The sequence below is a fragment of the Ranitomeya variabilis genome, chromosome 4 (assembly GCF_051348905.1).
Source record: "Ranitomeya variabilis isolate aRanVar5 chromosome 4, aRanVar5.hap1, whole genome shotgun sequence".
Taxonomy (NCBI): domain Eukaryota; kingdom Metazoa; phylum Chordata; class Amphibia; order Anura; family Dendrobatidae; genus Ranitomeya; species Ranitomeya variabilis.
In genome coordinates this window covers 203,099,670-203,124,711 of record NC_135235.1, presented here as the reverse complement: position 1 = coordinate 203,124,711, position 25,042 = coordinate 203,099,670, and the positions used below count along the sequence as shown (strand labels likewise).

The 25,042-nt window shown below is 46.0% G+C and overlaps 1 protein-coding gene across 2 annotated transcripts in view; it reads left to right on the top strand.

Moving 5' to 3' along the window:
* The window catches only part of POLD1 (DNA polymerase delta 1, catalytic subunit), a 128,278-nt gene extending 103,505 nt beyond the window's left edge, over window positions 1-24,773 (top strand). For both annotated transcript variants that reach the window (XM_077259682.1, XM_077259684.1), the window contains exons 23-27: window positions 1,546-1,678; window positions 10,142-10,255; window positions 19,699-19,751; window positions 20,874-20,971; window positions 24,174-24,773. In XM_077259682.1, the coding sequence (XP_077115797.1) occupies window positions 1,546-1,678; window positions 10,142-10,255; window positions 19,699-19,751; window positions 20,874-20,971; window positions 24,174-24,270 (495 nt within the window). In that variant the 3' untranslated portion in view covers window positions 24,271-24,773. The remainder of the gene's footprint in view (window positions 1-1,545; window positions 1,679-10,141; window positions 10,256-19,698; window positions 19,752-20,873; window positions 20,972-24,173) is intronic.
* The last annotated feature ends 269 nt before the right edge of the window (window positions 24,774-25,042 follow it).

The window sequence follows — 25,042 nt, the reverse complement described above, 5'->3', positions numbered from 1 at the left end:
GCCGGACCAGTATTCGCTTAAAAGGGCACCAACCCAGCAGCCGGACCAGTATTCGCTCAAAAGGGCACCAACCCAGCAGCCGGACCAGTATTCGCTCAGAAGGGCACCAACCCAGCAGCCGGACCAGTATTCGCTCAAAAGGGCACCAACCCAGCTACCAGATGAATATTCTCTCAGAAGGGCACCAACCCAGCAGCCAGACCAGTATTCGCTCAAAAGGGCACCAACCCAGCAGCCAGACCAGTATTAGCTCAGAAGGGCACCAACCCAGCAGTCAAACCAGTATTAGCTCAGAAGGGCACCAACCCAGCAGTCAAACCAGTATTAGCTCAGAAGGGCACCAACTCGGCAGTCAGACCAGTATTCGCTCAGAAGGGCACCAACCCAGCAGCCAGACGAGTATTCGCTCAGAATGGCACCAACCCAGCAGCCAGACGAGTATTCGCTCAGAAGGGCACCAACCCAGCAGCCAGACGAGTATTAGCTCAAAAGGGCACAAACTCAGCAGCCGAACCAGTATTCGCTCAGAAGGACACCAACCCATGGCCATGGGTTCCTTCTGGTGCAGGACTATACCCAGCTTCAGCTGGCCAAGGTGCGTAAGTGGTTCCTGGATGACAAAGGCATTGACGCTGTTTACTGGCCCAAGTGATCTTCTGGGACAAACTGTATTGGTGTATCCAATACCGCTATTAACACCACAGATTGTCCAGGGTCTCTGTCATCCAGGACTAGAACTAAATCCTGCACCTTGTCATCAGGAGCGCATCCAGGCACATGGAGGCCATAAACACTACTCACGTTATTAGTCTCTGTGTTATGCAAATTGCCTCTTCAGAGAGGAAGAGGACTGGATCTCCAGAGCCGCACATTGGAAGTAGTAGTCCTAGTCCTCTTCCTCTCTGAAGAGGCAATTTGTATATTTAATTTCCCAGAGGAGCATTGCAAGGCTTAAGTCTCCTCACATTGGCATGTCACTCTCCACAAGTGTTGAAATTCAGGCACATTTGATCCTACTGTAACTTTACTGTAACTACATTTTAGGTGTGATTTACAATCCTTCCGTCAAGGGGTTGATGACTTTTGATTTCCACTGATCATCGATGACGTCATTCTGTTTTCAAAAGAGTACTCAATTTACACCAGAACAGATTTTCATCTTTCATCTCAAGATCCAATGTGCGATTTAGATGTTCTTTTAATTTGTTTGGAGCATAGGATCTCTAAACTAAGTAGCCAGATTGCCTCCTTCACAGGCTTAATAACAAGGCAAGTGTGGAAAGCACAGATGTGCGGTGCCTGCTTTCTTGGCATGATTTGCAGATTACATGCACTGTTGCAGCCCGTATTCTGTGAACGAAGTAAATAGAAAAGTTTTATTTTTTTTTTATTTGAGCACTGTTCCGTTAAAAATTGTGAGTATATATGAAACCGCTCTAAACCATGTATGTCACAGTTTTATAGACATATTATATTTATTTCTTACTCTTTTTTTGTAGAGTTATATTGAACTGATATTTGTTTTTCTATATTTTTATTTTCCAGGATCCTATTTATGTGCTGGAGAATAACATCCCAATTGACACTCAATATTATTTAGAGCAACAATTGGCGAAGCCTCTGCTAAGAATATTTGAGCCCATTCTGGGGGAGACTAAAGCGGAGAGTGTCCTCCTAAGTAAGTTCTCGCTACCTTTTGGTTAACTTTGGACATGTGATCGAAATTCTCACAGCATGCCACACACTTTGGTAATGGAAGCCGGAGCAAAATTCTACGTCTTTAAGCAGCTTAAACTGTATAGTAAATTTTCATACAGTAACATGTAAGCGTCAGGTCTCCCATGGAACCCTGTCCACATATGATAGAAGGAGGGAGGATGAGCTCGGTGGTATCTAGTGTTTTATGAGTTGATTCATTATTTGTTTGGAAAAGGCTGTACAAATTTTGTCTGGAAGTCTATGGGCCCTGTTTCACCTCCTAACAATAAACACAGCCTGTGAGTCCTGCTTCCCCTCCTAGCAATGTAGAGAGCCTGCAAGTCCTGCTTCCCCTCCTAGCAATGGAGAGAGCCTGTGAGTCCTGCTTCCCCTCCTAGCAACAGAGGGAGCCTGTGAGTCCTGCTTCCCCTCCTAGCAATGGAGAGAGCCTGCGAGTCCTGTTTCCCCTCCTGCCAACAGATGGAGCCTGCGAGTCCTGCTACCCCTCCTAGCAATGGATAGAGCCTGCGAGTCCTGCTTCCCCTCCTAGGAATGGATAGAGCCTGCGAGTCCTGCTTCCCCTCCTAGCAATGGATAGAGCCTGCGAGTCCTGCTTACCCTCCTAGCAATGAAGAGAGCCTGCGAGTTCTGCTTCCCCTCCTAGCAGTGGAGAGAGGCATGGAGTCCTGCTTCCCCTCCTAGCGACAAAGGGAGCCTGTGAGTCCTGCTTCCTCTCCTAACAATGGAGAGAGGCATCGAGTCCTGCTTCCCCACATGGCAATGGAGGGAGCCTGTGAGTCCTGCTTCCCCTCCTAGCAATGAAGAGAGCCTGTGAGTTCTGCTTCCCCTCCTAGCAGTGGAGAGAGGCATGGAGTCCTGCTTCCTCTCCTAGCAACAAAGGGAGCCTGTGAGTCCTGCTTCCCCACATGGCAATGGAGGGAGCCTGTGAGTCCTGCTTCCCCTCCTAGCAATGGAGAAAGGCATTGAGTTCTGCTTCCCCTCCTAGCAATTGAAAGAGCCTGCGAGTCCTGCTTCCCCTCCTAGCAACGAAGGGAGCCTGTGAGTCCTGCTTCCTCTCCTAGCAGTGGAGAGAGGCAGTGAGTCCTGCTTCCCCACCTAGCAACGGAGGGAGCCTGTGAGTCCTGCTTCCCCTCCTAGCAATGGAGAGAGCCTGGCAGTCCTGCTTCCCCTTCTAGCAGTGGATAGCCTCCAAGTCCTTCTTCCTCCCCTAGCAGTGGAGAGCCTGCGAGTCTTGCTTGCCCTTCTAGCAATAGAGAGCGTCTGTGTGAGTCCTGCTTCCCCTTATAGCAACAGAGAGAGCCTGGGAGTCCTGCTTCCCCTCCTAGCAGTGGAGAGCCTGTGAGTCCTGCTTACCCTCCTAGCAGTGGAGAGCCTGTGAGTCCTGTTTCCCCTGATAGCAATAGAGAGAGCCTGCGAGTCCTGCTTACCCTCCTAGCAGTGGAGAGCCTGGGAGTCTTGCTTCCCCTGATAGCAATAGAAAGAGCCTTCGAGTCCTGCTTCCCCTCCTAGCAATGGAGAGAGCCTGGGAGTCCTGCTTCCCCTCCTAGCAGTGGAGAGCCTGTGAGTCCTGCTTACCCTCCTAGCAGTGGAGAGCCTGTGAGTCCTGTTTCCCCTGATAGCAATAGAGAGAGCCTGCGAGTCCTGCTTCCCCTCCTAGCAGTGGAGAGCCTGGGAGTCTTGCTTCCCCTGATAGCAATAGAGAGAGCCTTCGAGTCCTGCTTCCCCTCTTAGGCTGCCGTCACACTAGCAGTATTTGGTCAGTATTTTACATCAGTATTTGTAAACCAAAACCAGGAGTGGAACAAATAGAGGAAAAGTATAACAGAAACACGTCACCACTTCTGCATTTATCACCCACTACTGGTTTTGGCTACAAATACTGATGTAAAATACTGACCAAATACTGATAGTGTGACGGCAGCCTTAGCAGTCGAGAGCCTGGGAGTCCTGTTTCCCCTGATAGCTATAGAGAGAGCCTGTGAGTCCTGCTTCCCCTCCTAGCAGTGGAGTACCTTGGAGTCCTGTTTCCCCTGATAGCAATAGAGAGAGCCTGCGAGTCCTGCTTCCCTTCCTAGCAGTGGAGAGCCTGGGAGTCCTGCTTCCCTTGATAGCAATAAAGAGAGGCTGTGAGTCCTGCGTCCCCTCCTAGCAGTGGAAAGCCTGCGAGTCCTGCTTCCTTTCTTAGCAATGGATAGAGCCTGAGAGTCCTGCTTCCCCTTCTAGCAGTGGAGAGCCTGTGAGTCCTGCTTCCCCTCCTAGCAACAGAGGGAGCCTGTGAGTCCTGCTTCCCCTCCTAGCAATGGAGAGAGCCTGCGAGTCCTGTTTCCCCTCCTACCAACAGAGGGAGCCTGCGAGTCCTGCTTCCCCTCTTAGCAACAGAGGGAGCCTGTGAGTCCTGCTTCCCCTCCTAGCAATGGAGAGAGCCTACGAGTCCTGTTTCCCCTCCTACCAACAGAGGGAGCCTGTGAGTCCTGCTTCCCCTCCTAGCAACAGAGGGAGCCTGTGAGTCCTGCTTCCCCTCCTAGCAATGGAGAGAGCCTGCGAGTCCTGTTTCCCCTCCTACCAACAGAGGGAGCCTGCGAGTCCTGCTTCCCCTCCTAGCAATGGATAGAGCCTGCGAGTCCTGCTTCCCCTCCTAGGAATGGATAGAGCCTGCGAGTCCTGCTTCCCCTCCTAGCAATGGATAGAGCCTGCGAGTCCTGCTTACCCTCCTAGCAATGAAGAGAGCCTGCGAGTTCTGCTTCCCCTTCTAGCAGTGGAGAGAGGCATGGAGTCCTGCTTCCCCTCCTAGCAACAAAGGGAGCCTGTGAGTCCTGCTTCCTCTCCTAACAATGGAGAGAGGCATCGAGTCCTGCTTCCCCACATGGCAATGGAGGCAGCCTGTGAGTCCTGCTTCCCCTCCTAGCAATGAAGAGAGCCTGTGAGTTCTGCTTCCCGTCCTAGCAGTGGAGAGAGGCATGGAGTCCTGCTTCCTCTCCTAGCAACAAAGGGAGCCTGTGAGTCCTGCTTCCCCACATGGCAATGGAGGGAGCCTGTGAGTCCTGCTTCCCCTCCTAGCAATGGAGAAAGGCATTGAGTTCTGCTTCCCCTCCTAGCAATTGAAAGAGCCAGCGAGTCCTGCTTCCCCTCCTAGCAACGAAGGGAGCCTGTGAGTCCTGCTTCCTCTCCTAGCAGTGGAGAGAGGCAGTGAGTCCTGCTTCCCCACCTAGCAACGGAGGGAGCCTGTGAGTCCTGCTTCCCCTCCTAGCAATGGAGAGAGCCTGGCAGTCCTGCTTCCCCTTCTAGCAGTGGATAGCCTCCAAGTCCTTCTTCCTCCCCTAGCAGTGGAGAGCCTGCGAGTCTTGCTTGCCCTTCTAGCAATAGAGAGCGTCTGTGTGAGTCCTGCTTCCCCTTATAGCAACAGAGAGAGCCTGGGAGTCCTGCTTCCCCTCCTAGCAGTGGAGAGCCTGTGAGTCCTGCTTACCCTCCTAGCAGTGGAGAGCCTGTGAGTCCTGTTTCCCCTGATAGCAATAGAGAGAGCCTGCGAGTCCTGCTTACCCTCCTAGCAGTGGAGAGCCTGGGAGTCTTGCTTCCCCTGATAGCAATAGAAAGAGCCTTCGAGTCCTGCTTCCCCTCCTAGCAATGGAGAGAGCCTGGGAGTCCTGCTTCCCCTCCTAGCAGTGGAGAGCCTGTGAGTCCTGCTTACCCTCCTAGCAGTGGAGAGCTTGTGAGTCCTGTTTCCCCTGATAGCAATAGAGAGAGCCTGCGAGTCCTGCTTCCCCTCCTAGCAGTGGAGAGCCTGGGAGTCTTGCTTCCCCTGATAGCAATAGAGAGAGCCTTCGAGTCCTGCTTCCCCTCTTAGGCTGCCGTCACACTAGCAGTATTTGGTCAGTATTTTACATCAGTATTTGTAAACCAAAACCAGGAGTGGAACAAATAGAGGAAAAGTATAACAGAAACACGTCACCACTTCTGCATTTATCACCCACCACTGGTTTTGGCTACAAATACTGATGTAAAATACTGACCAAATACTGATAGTGTGACGGCAGCCTTAGCAGTCGAGAGCCTGGGAGTCCTGTTTCCCCTGATAGCAATAGAGAGAGCCTGGGAGTCCTGTTTCCCTTGATAGCAATAAAGAGAGGCTGTGAGTCCTGCGTCCCCTCCTAGCAGTGGAAAGCCTGTGAGTCCTGCTTCCTTTCTTAGCAATGGATAGAGCCTGAGAGTCCTGCTTCCCTTCCTAGCAATGGAGGGAGCCTGCGAGTCCTGCTTCCCCTCCTAGCAATGGAGAGAGCCTGGCAGTCCTGCTTCCCCTTCTAGCAGTGGAGAGCCTGTGAGTCCTGCTTCTTATGATAGCAATAGAGAGAGCCTGTGAGTCCTGCTTCCCCTGATAGCAATGGAGAGAGCCTGTGAGTCCTGCTTTAGCTCCTAACAGTGGAGAGAGCCTGTGAGTCCTGCTTTAGCGCCTAACAGTGGAGAGAGCCTGTGAGTCCTGCTTTAGCTCCTAGCCGTGGAGAGAGCCTGTGAGTCCTGCTTCCCCTCCTAGCAGTGGAGAGCCTGTGAGTCCTCCTTCCCCTGATAGCAATAGAGAGAGCCTGGGAGTCCTGCTTCACCTCCTAGTAGTGCAGAGCCTGTGAGTCCTGCTTTAGCTCCTAGCAGTGGAGAGAGCCTGTGAGTCCTGCTTCCCCTCCTAGCAGTGGAGAGCCTGTGAGTCCTGCTCCCCCTCCTAGCAGTGGAGAGCCTGTGAGTCCTGCTCCCCCTCCTAGCAGTGGAGAGCCTGTGAGTCCTGCTTCCCCTCCTAGCAGTGGAGAGCCTGTGAGTCCTGCTTCCCCTCCTAGCAGTGGAGAGCCTGTGAGTCCTGCTTCCCCTCCTAGCAGTAGAAAGTCCTACTGACCGTGCCCTCACAGTGATGGCCTTTCCTGTACGAGTTTCTTTGCAGGTAAGTGGAAATGAAAGCAGGTTTCTCAGGCCATACGTAAAGCCATACACTGCTGCTTGTAAAACCGCACACCGTCTGCTGTAATGTGATTTGAGCTGTAATAAACAATAGGTCCTGCTCATTCGTTTATCATTGTAGCAGCTTGTGCCATTTTTTTATTCAGAGTTTTTATCCTAATATATTGCAGTTCTCATATTATATTACAGTTTGTACTTGCAATTGCTCATTTTGCCTTTCTATCCAGATAATTCTTCTGTTTTCCATTAAGTCTATGGCATCACGTGACTAATAACTGACGAGCTGAATCCTTCCAAGCTCTATGTAGAAATAGGAGGTCAGTTTTTCCTGTATGAGTCATGAGTCGTTGCAAAAGTCTCGAGGAGGAGCCGCCGCTGGGTCAGGAGTTGAAGAGGGAGATGATAAATTCAGGGACAAGAGACTTCCTGTTTCTACATAAAGCAAAGAAAAGAGAATAATTATCTGGGAAGAAAGGCAAAATGAGCAGTTGTAAGTACACAGCACTATATAATATGAGGACTGCAATATATTAAGAGAATACAAACTTTGATGGGACTTCTTTAATGCATAAAAGGGGACAAACATTGTGTCCTCTATAACAGGAGATCTACAGGACTTCTGCATTAAGTCAATTAAAAAAATGAGCAAAATATTATGGCTGATAAATTAGCAAGATCTGAAACCCTGGAGGGTCCTAAAGTCTCACTATACTCCGCATGAAAACAGATTAACAGTGTGGTCTTAAAAAATATTACCAAACGTTATCTTATTATTGAGGTAATGTTAGTTTATTTTAGACTTTTTTGTAATAATCCAGTTCCTTATTTAGCAGAATATCTTCATAGGTCTGCATGTTTGGCGTGCACACCATGATTCATACTTGATAAGGTTTCTAGAATGTTTTTATTGTCATTTATACTGAGCAAGAATGATTTAAAGGGAACCTGTCAGCAGGATTGTGCTCAGTAACCTACAGACAGCGTCGGCGCCGTTATACTGATTACAATCATACCTGGTGATGAAATCCGTCTTGTGGTTGTTGTTTGGTGTGTGGTTTTACGGGGAGAGGTGTGTGGTTTTACATGTAGAGGTGTGTGGTTTTACATGTAGAGGTGTGTGGTTTTTATGCGGAGAGGTGTGTGGTTTTACGCGTATAGGTGTGTGGTTTTACGCGTATAGGTGTGTGGTTTTACGTGGAGAGGTGTGTGGTTTTACGCGTAGAGGTGTGTGGTTTTACGCGTAGAGGTGTGGTTTTACGCGTAGAGGTGTGTGGTTTTACGCGTAGAGGTGTGTGGTTTTACGTCTAGAGGTGTGTGGTTTTACGTGGAGAAGGTGTGTGGTTTTACGTGGAGAGGTGTGGTTTCACGTGGAGAGATGTGTGGTGTTACAGGGAGAGGTGTGGTGTTACGCGGAGAGGTGTGTGGTGTTACGCGGAGAGGTGTGTGGTGTTAGGCGGAGAGGTGTGTGGTGTTACGCGGAGAGTTGTGTAGTGTTACGCGGAGAGGTGTGTAGTGTTACGCGGAGCGGTGTGGTGTTACGCGGAAAGGTGTGGTGTTACGCGGAGAGAGGTGTGTGATGTTACGGGGAGAGGTCTGGTTTTACGCGGAGAGGTGTGTGGTGTTACGCGGAGAGGTGTGTGGTGTTACTCGGAGAGGTGTGTGGTGTTACTCGGAGAGGTGTGTGGTGTTACTCGGAGAGGTGTGTGGTGTTACTCGGAGAGGTGTGTGGTTTTCCCTGGAGAGGTGTGTGGTGTTACTCGGAGAGGTGTGTGGTGTTACTCGGAGAGGTGTGTGGTGTTACTCGGAGAGGTGTGTGGTGTTACTCGGAGAGGTGTGTGGTGTTACGCGGAGAGGTGTGTGGTGTTACGCGGAGAGGTGTGTTGTTGTACGCGGAGAGGTGTGTTGTTGTACGCGGAGAGGTGTGTGGTTTTACGCGGAGAGGTGTGTGGTTTTACGCGGAGAGGTGTGTGGTTTTACGCGGAGAGGTGTGGTTTTACATGGAGAGGTGTGGTACATGGAGAGGTGTGGTACATGGAGAGGTGTGGTACATGGAGAGGTGTGGTGTTACGGGGAGAGGTGTGGTGTTACGCAGAGAGGTGTGTGATGTTACGCGGGGAGGTGTGTGATGTTACGCGGAGAGGTGTGGTGTTACGCGGAGAGGTGTGTGATGTTACGCGGAGAGGTGTGTGGTGTTACGCGGAGAGGTGTGTGGTGTTACGTGGCGAGGTGTGGTGTTACTCGAAGAGGTGTGTGGTGTTACGCGGAGAGGTGTGGTGTTACGCGGAGAGGTGTGTGATGTTACGCGGAGGGGTGTGTGGTGTTACGCGGAGGGGTGTGTGGTGTTACGCGGAGGGGTGCGTGGTGTTACGCGGAGAGGTGTGTGGTGTTACTCGGAGAGGTGTGGTTTTACGTGGAGAGGTGTGTGGTTTTACGTGGAGAGGTGTGTGGTTTTACGTGGAGAGGTGTGGTACGTGGAGAGGTGTGGTACGTGGAGAGGTGTGTTACGGGGAGAGGTGTGGTGTTACGGGGAGAGGTGTGGTGTTACGCGGAGAGATGTGTGATGTTACGCGGAGAGGTGTGGTTTTACGCGGAGAGGTGTGTGGTTTTACGCGGAGAGGTGTGGTGTTACGCGGCGAGGTGTGTGGTGTTACTCGAAGAGGCGTGTGGTGTTACGCGGAGAGGTGTGTGGTGTTACGCGGAGAGGTGTGTGGTGTTACGCGGCGAGGTGTGGTGTTACTCGAAGAGGTGTGTGGTTTTACGTAGAGAGGTGTGTGGTGTTAGGCGGAGAGGTGTGTGGTGTTACGCGGAGAGGTGTGTGGTGTTACGCGGAGAGGTGTGTGGTGTTACGCGGAGAGGTGTGTGGTGTTACGCGGAGAGGTGTGTGGTGTTACGCGGAGAGGTGTGTGGTGTTACGCGGAGAGGTGTGTGGTGTTACGGGGAGAGGTGTGTGGTGTTAAGCGGAGAGGTGTGTGGTTTCACTTCCGCGCTGAGATCTCCAATTAAGACAACGTACTGTACATCTAAAGAATGGGGCAAAAAATGTCGCTCTGCACTGGCAACAGGAAAGGATAAGGACTAGTGATGAGCGAACGTGCTCGGATAAGGTGTTATCTTCATGCTCAGGTGGTAACTGAGGGTCTTCGGCGTGCTCGAATAATAAGTTCGAGTCTCCTCGGTTGCATGTCTCAGGGCTGTTCGACAGACGCAACACATGTAGGGATTACCTGTTTGTTAGGCAATTCCTGCAGCGGCGGGGACTCTAACATATTATTGGAGCACCCTGAAGACCCTCGGTTAGCCCCCAGCATGCTCAGATAACACTTGATACCAATCAGTGATGCTAAAGACGACAATGTAGATCAGGCCTGAAAAACTTGATGGATATGGGTATGATTTATTGTGTGTAGTGGTTTTTGAGTGTGAGTGGGGCCTCTTTCTTGGGATCAAGTATGTGACTTATTACATTTTTATTTTAATTTTTTTGCAGAGGGAGAACACACGAGATGCAAGACTGTCCTTACCTCTAAGGTTGGGGGTCTGATGGCTTTTGCAAAGAAGCGAAGCACCTGTATCGGATGCAAAGCAACGTTAAATCACAACGGTGAGTGGTCTGCCTGCATTAATGCGAACGGATGAGATCGTGACCATACACTTAAAGGGGTATTCCAGTCTGCCGGACAGTGATAAGCCGTAATCTAACAAATATAGGTTGGTAGGTGAACGTTTCTTGTAGACTGGAACAACCCTTTAAAAATGTAAAGGACCTTCTTATTTTTGTTCTTAGAAATAGCGCCAAATCGGCCTATAGGCCATGTCTGGTATTGCAGGTGAGCCCAGTTCATCTGAACTCCAGTACCCCACACAGTCTCTGGCCAAAAGTTTCCAAAAGAAAGTTTCCATGCTTAATCAGTAACCTATATTACTCCTTAATGAATTTCTTTGGATTTAGCATGTTATTTTCAGTTTTTCAATTCTTTACCCTACAGAAGGATTTCCTCTTTTCTGTAAACAAATTGTAATAAAATACTGAGCGTCCATTGTTAGGGCCAATCATAACGTTATATTAGTGTTTGACCGTCACACACCAGCCATCTCGGAGCAGAGAAGGTACTTTTTTTCTCCGATTCCTGACCAGTGGGCTGCGCTGAGGCGCGGAGCGGAGACCATCACTCCTGTTAATTAATGAAGCGTTATTACAGCATGTGGTCACAATACGCACATTAATACCTGTTTGGTCTTTTATTGTTTTACCATACTTCTCATTTATAAGTTACTTAACTTTCCAGAGGAGGCACGTCGGTCCTTTTCCAGCCTAAAATTAGGAAAATGAAATATAATCAGTTCTTGAGTTACCCCTTTTCTGTCAAAGGTTTGCAAGTTTCTTGGTTTCTAAGAAGTCATCAGTGCAGAAGTAATTAATGAGAACTTGTCGCCTCAAAAAAAACATAATTTACCTGCAGATATAGGGGTAATCTACAGGTAAATGGCATTTGTATCAGGTGTACTGGAACAGCGGCTACAGGTAGAAAATTGTTTTATTCTCCCTGCAGCTGCTCACTCCAAGTCATCACTGCACAGAGGCAGAGAGAGAGGCGCACAGAGAGAGAGAGAGACACAGAGGCAGAGAGAGAGGCTCAGAGAGAGGCACAGACAGGGAGAGAGACACAGAGGCAGAGAGAGAGGCACCGACAGGGAGAGAGAGGCACAGACAGTGAGAGAGAGGCAGAGACAGAGGCAGAGAGAGGCACAGACAGGGAGAGAGGCACAGAGGGAGAGAGAGAGGCACAGACGGAGAGAAACACAGAGGAAGAGAGGCACAAAGGTAGAGAGAAACGGAGAGAGAGGCACAGACAGGGAGAGAGAGAGGCACAGACAGGGAGAGAGAGAGGCACAGACAGGGAGAGAGAGGCACAGACAGGGAGAGAGAGGCACAGACAGGGAGAGAGGCACAGACAGGGAGAGAGGCACAGAGGAAACACGTTTTTTGGTACCGGTACTTAAAAAAAACGCTTTTAGATTATGGTCAAAAATTTGAAAAAAAATGCTATTACCAAACTTCCTGTGTTCTTAAAGGGATGTCTCATGGTGGGAGACTCTGGGGTCTTGGGATCAACTGATCCGACAATCCTTGTGATTTTTTTTATATTTTTTTAAAGCTTTATTTTGAAAGTTGGTCCTCAGTTTAAGCCATTTTTGCAAATCTGTGATTTAACAGAAAAAATGTAGTAATTCGCGGAAATTTTAAGTTAGCAAAATTGCCTAAAACATGTAGCTGTGTGGGTGTCTCTTTTCCCAGAACTCTGTTCCATTTCTTATTGTCTGCTCAACAAAGTTCCTCATTTTGTTTTGTTTTTTTCTGCTGCGTTTGCTCAATTCCTTCTGTGGCCAGAGTAAAAAAATAAGCAACAACAACAATGGTGTAATAAGAAAAAATCCACCTCCGATCAAGGGCTGGATCCCAGGCATCATTTTTATCCAGCTTCTATTAATGCTACCGAGCAAAAATTCCAATTTTACTATTTACGGTACTTCTTACCTAAAAAGCTGCTCCATTTGCTAAAACAGAGGGATTTTTAACTTTATAGTGTAATGCTACTTGCCTAGGTTACCTGCCCCCTACTGCAGGTTATCAGGCTGTGGAGTCGGTAGGCCAAACCCCTAACTCCCGACTCCTCAATTTCCATTGCACTGACTCCGACTCCACCAAAATGGGCTCCGACTCCATGACTCTGACTCCAGAGTGAGTAAACCAAACCTCCGACTCCTCAATTTCCATGAATCTGACTCCACCAAAATGGACTCAGACTCTCTCCGACTCCACAGCCCTGATCAGAGGTGGCCGGTCTCCCAGGCTCTAGTGTGTGGTTTGCTGTATAGCATGCAAGCTTAGCTCTGAACCTGGCTGCATTCGGCCATCTTCAGTGCCCCTGCGCTCCCCCAATGCAACAGGTGCAAAGCCTCCTCTGCTTGTAGCTGTTAGAGTTGAGGGATCCAGGTGCTAGGCGCTTCCAGACAATTGAGAAAACTCCTGAAGATTAATGGAAAATTATGAATAAAAATAGGAATACATTTAATTTAAACCACAAAGCGTTTCGCCTGCGAACAGCCTTCCTCAGGTGTCTTGAAAGCAATGAATACAATGAGCTTATAAGCCTTGCAGTATGAGAGAGTGCCTAGTTCTGACCAGGGCTGTGGAGTTGGAGTCGGAAGTTGGAGCCCATTTTGGTGGAAACTGAGTCGGTGTCATGGAAATTGATGAGTCTGAGTCGGAGGAGGTTTGGCTTACCGACTCCACAGCCCTGGTTCTGACCAGCAACCATGCCATTGGTCTAATCTGTTAGGCCGGGATCACACACAGCGAGATACGGCCGAGTCTCGCAGGTTAAAACCAAGCTCTGGCGCCGACACTTGGGAGCGGACCATGCGGCCGCATAGCAATACATGGAGCCACACGCTCCGCTCCCAAGGGCCGGCGCCAGAGCTTGTTTTTAACCTGCGAGACTCGGCCGTATCTCGCTGTAGTGTGATCCCGGCCTTAGTCTCATGAGTGTACTACACCGCCGGCATGCACAATACTGGGAGGCAGAGGAGCATTGTGCTCATGAAGAAGCTAGATTTGCCAACCCTTTTAAGCAATTGTCGTATAGCAGCAAGCAATTGCTCAGGTAACGCCATGCCAATATGCTCAACTGAATGGGCACCTTATGTCAGTAGTGGGCAACGTCAAGACCATCCCTTAAGCATCTGACTTCTTAACCTATTAGACCCCTACTTGTCCTTAAAGGGAACCTGTTACATTGTACATGAAGTCCGATCTATGGGTAGCACGGAATAGAGGAGGAGAAGCAACTGAGTAGAATGGTACAGTGAGGACAATAAGTATTCAATACACAGCCAATTTTGCAAGTTTTTCCCACCTATAAAGAATGGAGAGGTCTGTAATTTTGTATCGTAGGTTACACTTCTAAAAGTAAAAAAAACCAAAACATAAAATCACGTTATATGATTTTTGCATAATTAAATAGCATTTTTTTATTTTATCTCCGTGCCACACCATGTTCTTTAATTTCCCAACAAGAACAAACTCCTCACTTGTTATCTAGATCAGAGGTTTCAAACTGCATTTCTCGAGGGCCGCCAACAGGTCATGTTTTCAGGATTTCCTTGTATTGCACAGGTGATAATTTAATCACCTGCACAGAATGATTCCAGCACCTTGTGGAATGCTAAGGAAATCCTGAAAACATGACCTGTTGGCGTCCTCGAGGAATGCAGTTTGACACCTCTGATCTAGATGCCTGAGAAGGCTCTCGTAAGTAATGCTAGATGTAGACAGCACAGATCATAGGTTTCTCACGGAGGAGATAAGACTTTGTTCTAGGAATATTAGTGTTGTGTGGTTACCTTGTCGCTAGGATTAGTGCATCCACTATTATGACCTATTGATTTAATTTACATCCTAGTCAATATTCAGCAGTGTAGCCCGGACCAAGGATATTGTATATGAAAAGCACTCTGTCAATTTATTACATATGCAAATGAGAGGCTTTGCACAAAAAAACATCTCCTTGATTGACTTTGACTTCCAAAGTTCTTTATATGAAATGTCAGGAAATTGCTTAATCATCAGTTCTGTAATATTTTTGTTTTGGTTTGTTTATTCCATTTTATGTTAGGCATCATGATCAGGCTGAGGGGGCAAGTCATGGTTGAAGGTGCCCACTAGAGGGTCAAGGCTGTGGCCTACAGGTCCAGCAGATGAACACATTTGTACCGTATATACTCGAGTATAAGCCGACCCGAGTATAAGCCGACCCCCCTAATTTTGCCACAAAAAACTGGGAAAACTTATTGACTCGAGTATAAGCCTAGGGTGGAAAATGCAACAGCTACCGGTGAATTTCAAAAATAAAAATAGATGCTCCATACTGTTCATTATGGCCCCATAGCTGTGCCATATAGTGCTCTGCACCATTATTGCCCCATAGCTGTGCCATATAGTGCTCTGCACCATTATTGCCCCATAGCTGTGCCATACAGTGCTCTGCACCATTACTGCCCCATAGCTGTGCCATATAGTGCTCTGCACCATTACTGCCCCATAGCTGTGCCATACAGTGCTCTGCACCATTACTGCCCCATAGCTGTGCCATATAGTGCTCTGCACCATTACTGCCCCATAGCTGTGCCATATAGTGCTCTGCACCATTACTGCCCCATAGCTCTGCCATATAGTGCTCTGCACCATTGCCCCATAGCTGTGCCATACAGTGCTCTGCACCATTACTGCCCCATAGCTGTGCCATACAGTGCTCTGCACCATTGCCCCATAGCTCTGCCATATAGTGCTCTGCACCGTCCATTATTGCCCCATAGCTGTGCTGCTGCAATAAAAATAATAAAACACATACTCACCTGTCTTGCTTGCAGCTTCTCGGCGCCATCTTCCCGGCGTCTCTCCGCACTGACTGATCAGGCAGAGGGCGGCGCGCACACTATATGCGTCATCGCGCCCTCTGCCTGCAGTCAGTGAGGAGAGAGAGACGCCGGGAAGATGGAGACAGCGCCCGGCGTGTGGAACCAGGACAGGTGAATATGTCATACTTACCTGCTCCCGGCGTCCCGCTCCTTCCCCCTGCCTGTGTTCGGTGCCGCAGCCTCTTCCTCTGTCAGCGGTCACCGGCACCGCTTCATTAGAGAAATGAATAGGCGGCTCCGCCCCTATGGGAGGTGGAGCAGCCTATTAATTTCTCTAATGAGCGGTCCCACGTGACCGCTCAGGGGAAGAGGCTGCTGCACCCGGAGACCGTGGGTCGGGCAGGGGGAGTGACAGGATCGCCGGGACTAGGTAAGTATGCCTCAGCGCCCTCTCCCCCTCACCCGCCGACCCTGCCACAGACCGTGACTCGAGTATAAGCCGAGGGGGCACTTTCAGCCCAAAAATTTGGGCTGAAAATCTCGGCTTATACTCGAGTATATACGGTAAGTTACTTTGGAGATGATCACTTCTAGGGTCTGGTTTGTATCTGATAACTTACAAATAACCTCCTGGAGCTTCTAGGTATGTACTGTGTGTACAATGATAACAGCAAAGATCATGATGCAACTAGATCATGTAGATGGTGACTAGGCCCTCAGAACAACTTCTTCTAAGCCTAAACCTGGAAGAGGTGTTTGGTTTGTTTTCCTTGTTTGACCATTATCAGGCTATAGATCATTTATAGAGCGTTAAAAAGGAACAGTGGTTGCACACACATTAGGGTCCCCATACACATTATATGAAAAGTTGGCCAGACCTACCAATCTTGGTGGTTTTGTCCAACTTGCCTCCTGAGTGTCCCCCGACAGAGAAGTATCTTGTAGTTGAGATTTCAATACTCAATCCTTTTGTTTCGAGGGGAGATAAGTCACTGCCAGAAGAGTCTGGCAGTAACCTCTCTTCTTCATGAATGCACACGAGCACTTGGCCAAGTCAAGCACTCAGGAGTGGGGGAGTTGTCGGAGGTGGATTTCTGCCTAACAAATGACATCTATTTTACATGTATCGCCAGCTCCAGCTTTTTCCAACTTTTTCATTCAAAGGGTTTTCCTCATCTCGGTCATTAATGACTGAAACGGAAATGACTCCGTCTAGGCTCCCACCATTGGGAGTAGAGCTACCGGACCAACTGACAGCGGCCGAGCTATGCTTTTTCTGTAAGGCAAAGTCACACGCAAGGTTTTTTCACCTTATATTTTATTTAACTTGCCAAGTAAATCTAGTGAATGGACATGAATGTCATCTTAGTGCTGTCCGATTTTCAGTGACTGGTTGCTAGAAGAAGCTTGAGAAACCTTCATCGGATCCTATTTTTTTGGATGAAGGGCTTATGGTTAAAACAGAAACCAAACGGAGGCTAAAACCGGCTAAAAATTGGATGTGGCAAAGCTATTTATTATTTTATGTACTAGAAAAAAAATGACTTGTGTCGTCATCTAACTCCCATAGAAATGTTTTTCCATAGCTCCACCACCGATGGTCAGAAGCCTCAACATAGTAATTCCTATCTCCATCATGGAAGGATAAACTGGAGTAATTTCATTTTTGTTGAAATTTCAGCCCTAAACATTGGCTTTAACCGTCCCGAAAGTGCATATTCCAGTCCATGGTCTGGTCTACTAGATGTCTCGCGTTCATGATCACGTTTACTAATGGCACCTCCATACCAGTTTTATCCCTCATTTTCCAATGCTGAGTTAATGAAGGTTATCCTGACAGTAATAATTAGATTCCAGCATTTATAGTTTTAGTACATTTTTCTGTTACCTTGCCTTTTCTTAGAAAAAAGAAAATATACAGTATATACCGTATATTCCCAAAACTAGAAAATGGGTAAGAACTGAATGTGTCTTACCTTTTTTTTTTTCTTTAATGACGAGGACACAGTGGTGACTTGTTCCCGACATGCAGATATTCGGTCTTCTCAATGCTTGAAAGATCTAAACAAATAAATGATTTTACTACGAGCCGGGAGGACTGAAAGGACCTTTATTGCTTTGTGGGAGATTCTTTTGTTTTCCAATTCAAGTGATGATATGAAAACTAATAATTTGCGTTCAGGTAACGAGATGGACACGTAAAATAAATACTTTCTACACGTATTTATTCTAATTCTGCACTAAAGTGAACACAGCATTTATCACATAGGCACTACATAGGACAGTGTTCCCCAACTCCGATCCTCAAGAGCCACCAACAGGTCATGTTTTCAGGATTTCCTTAGTATTGCTCAGGTGATTGAATTCTTGCCTGTCCAGGTGATGCAATTATCACCTGTGTAATACTAAGGAAATCCTGAAAACATGACGTGTTGGTGGCTCTTGAGGACCGGAGTTGGGGAACACTGACATAGGGGTTCGGTGCTGGTGATCGGACTGATGTGACCATCACTCATCTCCAAAGCAATGGGGCCCGGCCTCGCATTCTGCCCTGCCGCAAATCCACAGTAATTCCCAGTCCAGATGGATTTATTTCACATTCTTTATACAGACCACTGGCACCCTGACCCAAACTCAACAACTGCATAGGTAGGTATGAGTTTGGGCATTGTGATCTATCTACAGACCTTGATTTATGGCTGTCTGAAGACGTTGGAATATTGGATATTGCATCGCAGAGATACCTTGTGATGCAGTCCAAGGTAGTGGAGGTCCCTGTTTGATGGTGGTAAAGTTATAGCAGCAACAGGGACTAGGACGGTGTTGGAGGTCCCGGACTTGATCATGGCAGATTCCATACAATCCTTGAAGCACGCCTAATTGCATTTTCTACTACTACAATACAGATTGCCAAGGGTTAAATAGGAACTTTACACTATAAAAAATAGTTGTCACCCAAGTCTAAATATATAAAAGTTGAAACAGCGCGACAGAACGGGGAAACTGAGGGATGTATATTCTTTTATTGTATGTTTCTGAAAATAAATGAGCTGAGCTGGATGTCAGAGAAGTGACAGGAAACCGTCCCAACCAAAACTTTTGCATCCCTTAAAAGTGCTGACTGTGAGTTCTGAGTTCTGCAATGAGCAGCAAAGCAGAACTGTGGGACTGGAGACTTTCGACAATATAGTTTCATTCTCTGCTTTACCGCCTCCAACAGGGCAATCCTGACTTATTCAGCGATAGTAAGAGGAATATAGAGGGCAATTCTGCCATTAAGGCGTAGTGATAAAACAAGGTGGGAGTGAAAAGTGGTAACCAGATCCTAAAGCTCAAGGACCCCAATGCAAAATCTGTATTTGTGTACTTACCTAGTACTATGCTATGTATCCGTGTAGTGCACGAGTGTTGGGGTGTGGCCTATTAATTAATTTGGTTGGTTTAGATTAGCCAAAAAAAAAAGTATCTTTTTCAGAACGATGAAAGTTCTGCAACTTTCTAATACACTTTTTGTTTCATTTCCTCAATGTTTTTGAGAGCGCTGACATCCTTTCATTCACTAATATCACGCAGAGGTTAGAAAACGTATCTAAGCTAAATTCTTTTCACAGGGCTTTCTACAAATGTATCCGGTCTAGGCAATCTTCTGTGAGCTAATCCTACTGGACTCCATTGTAGCAAACTAAGCTCACAGAGGTTTGTCCAAACTCTGGGTACTAGAGTAATGAACGCCACGAGCTGGAAGAAGTCTCTACTTATTTTTAGCCCTTTGATCAATAATAAAATGTTTTAATTCATGGACCACAAATGCAAAAATAAAAAAAAAATTACAGTTTTTTGTATTAACCAATAGTTAAAGGGTATTTACACTTTTGCAAACTGCTGCTTTTTATTGGTTCCGGTCCATCTAGATTTCAAACAATAGAACATCTTTGCTAATGGTCTTTTATTTTCAAATGTTCTGCTGTTTTGATTCTACAGCACCTGTGTCTCCATGGTAACAGACTACGAACAAATCCTGTGTGTAGTCTGATTTTACAGTTACTTTTTATTTTTTTCTGTCTTACTTTTAGTTGTATTTTACAAACTGTAAAATAAGGAATTGATGATATTATGTGATGAATATTAGGGACAGCTCATCAAGTAGCAAATAAATCCTCATTTTGTTAAAAAAAACTAAAAAAACCCTTTTAAATCAAGAGTAATCCTCTTCAGGAATGTTTCTATTCTCACAATTTTTAATGATCAGCAGTTTTCAGAGGAAGTTTAGAGGTTTTCTTTTATTTATTTTTTAAGTGAAAAAAAACAAAACAAAAAACATGACTCCCCTTTTAAACACTCTGCGACTCTTACCACTGCCATTCCCCCACCGGACTATGTGACAATTATGTTGGCATGACTGTCGCAGCCAATTAGTGACTGAATTTGGTGTTTTCTCAGATTGTCAAAATGTAATTATTATATTCTTAAGACAATATACATCACCCTTGTTTTCCTGAAGCATCTTCTTACACCCAAACCTCTGCTGGTACGCTGGTATCTAAAATACACCATGTCTTTGTAATTTCATTGCGGTTGTTTTTCCTAATACTTCTCGACTTCACCATGTGTGTCTTGTTCTTCTAGGTGCTGTTTGCAATTACTGTAAGAAGAAAGAATCTGAGCTGCACCAGAAGGAGGTGAGTGGATTTTTGAAGGAGGCGTGCAGTGATATTTAAGATGTACAAATGGTCACGTATGAGTTGCAAACCCAGCCTCCTTTCCCAGCATGGCCTAAATAAAGGTGGAAGGGCTTAGTTAATCTAAGCTAAGTCAGTGAAGCCCCTCCGACTCGCGTTGGCACACACAAATTTCATCTGTGTATATTGGAACGATTTTGGAAGTGGCAGGGACCATAAGAGGGGTCTGAAATTTGGACGTCAACAAAGTTTCAGCATTTAAAGTATATTATTTAATTCAAATAATTCCTATTTGCATCCTGCAAATTTATTAGTTGATCTCTGAAATAAAAATAAAATATATTATAAGTGCCAGCAATTAATATATTGAAGCTGTGTCAAACTTCTGGAATTTGCTCAGCCCATTGCTTAAGGGCACCATATTGAATTTAGGAAATGAAGTGTTCTTTTTCAGGCTTTGTAAACCTCCACAATTGCTTCCTATGGGAAGCAACTTCAGGCAACGTTCTGAATAGTTCTAATTAATCGTTTCTACCATTTTGCTGCTGCAGAGTGACTGCAGATCCCTTTAGTACTTTTAGCAAAAATTGTAATAATCTGTTAGAGCTCTTGGTTCTGATGGCTCTTTCTGCTCTCTTGCTTCGGCAAAGGGTTTGGACACGCTTTTTCTTTTGCTGTGGAAATCTATCTCCATTAGGGCTGAGAAAAAAAGGCTATAGAAAAAGGATGAAATAAGTGCAGGATAGAAGCTGTGACCTCACGGAATCCAGCCTGTGTTACTGAGCGAGACACTCCATCTAGCAAGATTAAAACAAATCTTAAACCTAGATCAGGGGTTCTGAAAATGAATGAAGATTCTGAAACCTAGTGCAATATTATTAAAGGTAACTAGTATTATATGTATAAAAAAAATCACTTCTTATATCTCTAAATATATGCCTGAAATATCTGCTGATTCAAAGAACTAAAATCACACCTAGCTAGTCCAACGCGCCGCTCTAGTAGGGAACAGTCTACTAATCCAGACTTTTACTCAGATACATAAAAATGGTGGGAAAACGCGATGACCGAATAAAGACGCCGCGAGTTTTGCCGAGCTCTTCCCCATATTCTCTCTCGCAGGTGGCTCACCTTGGTTCCCTAGAAGAGAAGTTCTCTCGCCTCTGGACTCAATGCCAACGCTGTCAGGGAAGTTTACACGAGGACGTCCTATGCACAAGGTGAGGAGCGTGGAAAAGTGATGTGAGATCTGACCCGGGCATAATGCGGAAGATCTATATTTATGAAGGCTACATGACCTATTTTTGGGAACACAATAATAGTTGACTGTCATTGCCTTATGTCAACTTTCATGGAAATACTCTTTATTGGGAGCTGACCTTAAAGGGACACATACTTGCCCTTCCATTAGTGAGGGCATGATGAGCCTTACTGTACGTGGGCCTACGTGATCAGGACATTACTGTGTAATGGTCTCATTGATACATTAATATTGGGATTAATCGCACCTGTTTCTTAGTGATAAGTGAACCGACTGCCCAGATTGGTTGTACAGTGGCTTCACACCGCATCAGACACTTTGGTACAGTATCGGCCTGCAATCTGTGCTCCTGTATAGACACTTCCAAATTCCCAAGGGAAAAACAAACTGGAGCTTATCCAGATACAAATTCCCTGCCCCGCTCGCCAGCTGCCAGGGGTGGGGTGAATATGGCCCTCGGTACATGTGTGCTTAGAAATATGGCTCCCAAAAGATCCCTTATCATTGCAGCTGAGGGAAAACTGTCTTTCGCAGTGCCCGGGACCTGGCGGCAGGTGCTGGCTGCACACAACCGTCGCGGAGATACTTCATGTCTATAGCTCAGGTACAAAGGTCCATGAGAAAAGGCAGAGAGACTGACAGCCGCAGTGCTTTATGGCAGCTTTGTTTTCCTACCGAACAGCACGAAATTTACAGCATTCATAAATTAAGTCTATGTAAAAGTGAACGAGGAGGCGGGGGAGCGATGCGGCATTTACCGTGGATAGCAGAGGAATTTTCGGTTAGCGATATCGTGACCCTTTTCCAGTTTCCTGTTTCCAGATACACAGATTTTGGATGGACTGGATGTATGTAAGAGGTTGTCCCCTGTCCGTCCATGTGTCCTCACAGAGGAGAGTTCCCCTGCTAGTATCCATGTGCAGATCGGCTGCCGTCCCGGGGCACCGGCCATGTCAATGGCCACTTGTAATGCTACACATCCCTCTGGGAGTTCGGCTCTAACCTCCAGCGAGCTGCTGTTATCATCAGCCGAACCCCAAGCAATCCTCAAGCTTCTTTTTTCCGAGGTCCATGTATGTTACACGTCGGTAGGGCTTGTATCGAGCACCCTCCGGAACATCATTTACAATGGAAGCCGGCTGTGTTATCCAGCCAGCACCTGCCTCTCATAGCAGTGATTGGAGACAGCGGTTTAACCATTTAAATTTTGCGTTCAGTCTCTGACATCGATATTTAATAGACACGATCCTTTCTTATCGCCAGCTGCCCCACTTGATTGCAGAGTGACATTGGGTTGATATTGGCCCCCGCCCTACCGCCTGTGTACTCTTACAAAGGACATCTGTTATATCTATATACTGCAATACCAATGTATCGTAATATATAGTTCAATTGATCACTGGATCAAGTCCCCTTAGGGGACTAAAAAAAAACCCTAAAAGATAATGAACATTTAAAATATATATATATATATTAAATATGAATAAAAAAAAGTTTAAATCAATCCCTTTTCCCAATGCTAAAATAGAAAAATAAGCATATTCTATCAGTTTAAAGTATAACATTATTTAACCAGCACCGTAAAGCAAAAGAAAAATCAAAACTCCAGAATTGCTGTTTTTTTGATTGTTCCACCTCCCACCAAAAAGATATCAAATGTACCCCAAAATAATAGCAATGAACAGTGAAGGTCATTGTATACAAAAACAAGTTTTCACACAACTCCATGGCCGGAAAAATGGAAAAAAAATGTTTTTCCGGAAGTGGCGGTGTTGTGGTGGGGGGGATAGGGGGATTCCACCATTTTTTTATCAGCATTTCCCTGCACTTGGATTTTTTTTCCCATTTTTCAGTAAATGAAAGTAGTAAGATGAATGGTGTGTTTGAAAACTGTATCATATGGCTATGTAGGGGGTTTGGAAAAATTAAAGTGAAACGGTAAGGGGTTAAATGGGTTTTCTTGCGGACCTACCATCTATGTGATTGGGTATATTACCTCTCCGGCAGTTGGGATCCCCAAAATACAGTGGAAAATAATGGTGTGAGTGTGTTGGATGGGGAAAAAAATAATACAGCTGTAAATACATGGTACGTTTCGAATCTTACGCTTGCAATTAAAAGACTGTGACCCCTCATTACAAAGATATTCTCTGAAGAAAAATAAGTTTCATTGCGGGAATAAAAGTGTCATGGAATAAAATGAATATCACCCAGGACGGATCCTGATTTATTGACCAGAGATAGGTGCAGTCATTGACTCCTCGTTCAGTTCTCCACCTTTGTCATAACACAAGGAGTGTCGACAGGTGACCCTATGGGCTTTCAAGGCTGGTAGCATATGTATAGTCAGGCATGGTGTCATTTGTTACTGGGTTGCAGAACTATGGTCAGATTTTTTCAATGGGACCGGAGGCGAAATATTGTAACTAATAAATTCTCAATGAAGAGCTTTTCTTCAAAATACTAGAAAAACCCATACATTTAGTCGTGCTAATGTTTTTTAATATTCAAATTGACAATTTTTGACTTGTCTCCTGCATCAGTAAGTGTAACTGGGTGACAACCATTCATGACCATTACATGGCCCATAAGTTGGCATCCCTTACCTTAGCCACAAACACACAACTTCTACGTCTAGCTGAACTCGATTAGAAGGAAAAATATACTATATTGTGAGAGGAACATCTGCGTGAGGGAAATCGTGTGGCCTAAATCTGGCCATACCCATGAGATAGGTGACGGATAAGCGATTGTTCGGCAGACTGCTATCTCTGTTGATTCCCCCATACACAAGTGGTCCACTAGGTTGACCGTTCAAGTGTTTTTCACAAGGTGAAAGCCGCTGCCAAATGACTTTAGCAGTGGCTTGTTTAGGCTGAAAACCAACAGCCGAAACATCATATGTTGGGGGAGAGTTGTGAGACTACATGGCACCAAGTAATGGACCAGATAACCAGTTGCCTTCCAACAAATGTCCTGAGCAATGTGGGGGCAAATCCAGTCCAGGTGGGTAGGAAACATGTCCCAGCAGTGATAACTAACCATAATAATCAAAGTATCACCCTTGAACATCCCACTTTGTCCCTCATTCAGCGTCAATCCAGAATCATTCTAAATTCTATATTTTCTACCCTTTTAAATCCTTCTGCTTTGCTTCACAGTCGTGACTGCCCCATATTCTACATGAGAAAGAAGGTACAAAAGGACCTCGATGACCAGGAGAAGCTGATCCAGCGATTTGGACCTCCTGTTTGGTAACCACCTTTACCCTCGTGTGAGAACCAAAAGCACAGGCTTGAATGACTATAATATTGAGCCAAAACTATTGCAACCATAAGCTTCCTCTTACATGAACTTCATCCAGATATAAAATGTAGGCCTTCCTAATCTCGGAGTGCCAGACTTTAGTAAACGGCAAATCTCATCATTGGGTTACTTTCTGTACTCGTCAAGATGTCCATGACTTGAAGAAATCATAAGCTGGTTTGAAGGTCTTGTACGAGTCTGGGATCCTGCGCACACTATCGACTCTTGGATCAACATGTTGGGTTTTTCACTTGCGCCGGTGTAAGCAGCCTCTGTCTGTAACCGATGACTGATAGAGCGGACTGTCTCTATCGTCATTCCGATGGAGGACCTTCTTTCCAATGAATGAAATGAGTTAACGACACTGTTGGTTTTTTTCAGTATAGTTTTGGAATTATTTTGCCTTTTTTGTAATGTTTTATACCAATATTGAATAAAAAATAGTTTTGACTTTATTTGTTGCTTGTTCTTTTTGTATTAACGAGGCAGAGCCAAGGAAATTAATTTCAAATTTGTGTCTGATTCTTTCATAAGACAGTGAAACGTGGGCTTGGTGTGGTCACACTTAGAAGGTGCGAGAGGACAACACTTGGCGGTGAGTGATATCTCATGGTAGAAGCATAGTTATTTAATACAAGCACTTGATGTGTTAATATTTTTTTCTATTATGAGTTGTACATTTTTTTTTTTAGTTCTTAAGGCAATCATGTCCAGAACAAGGTTT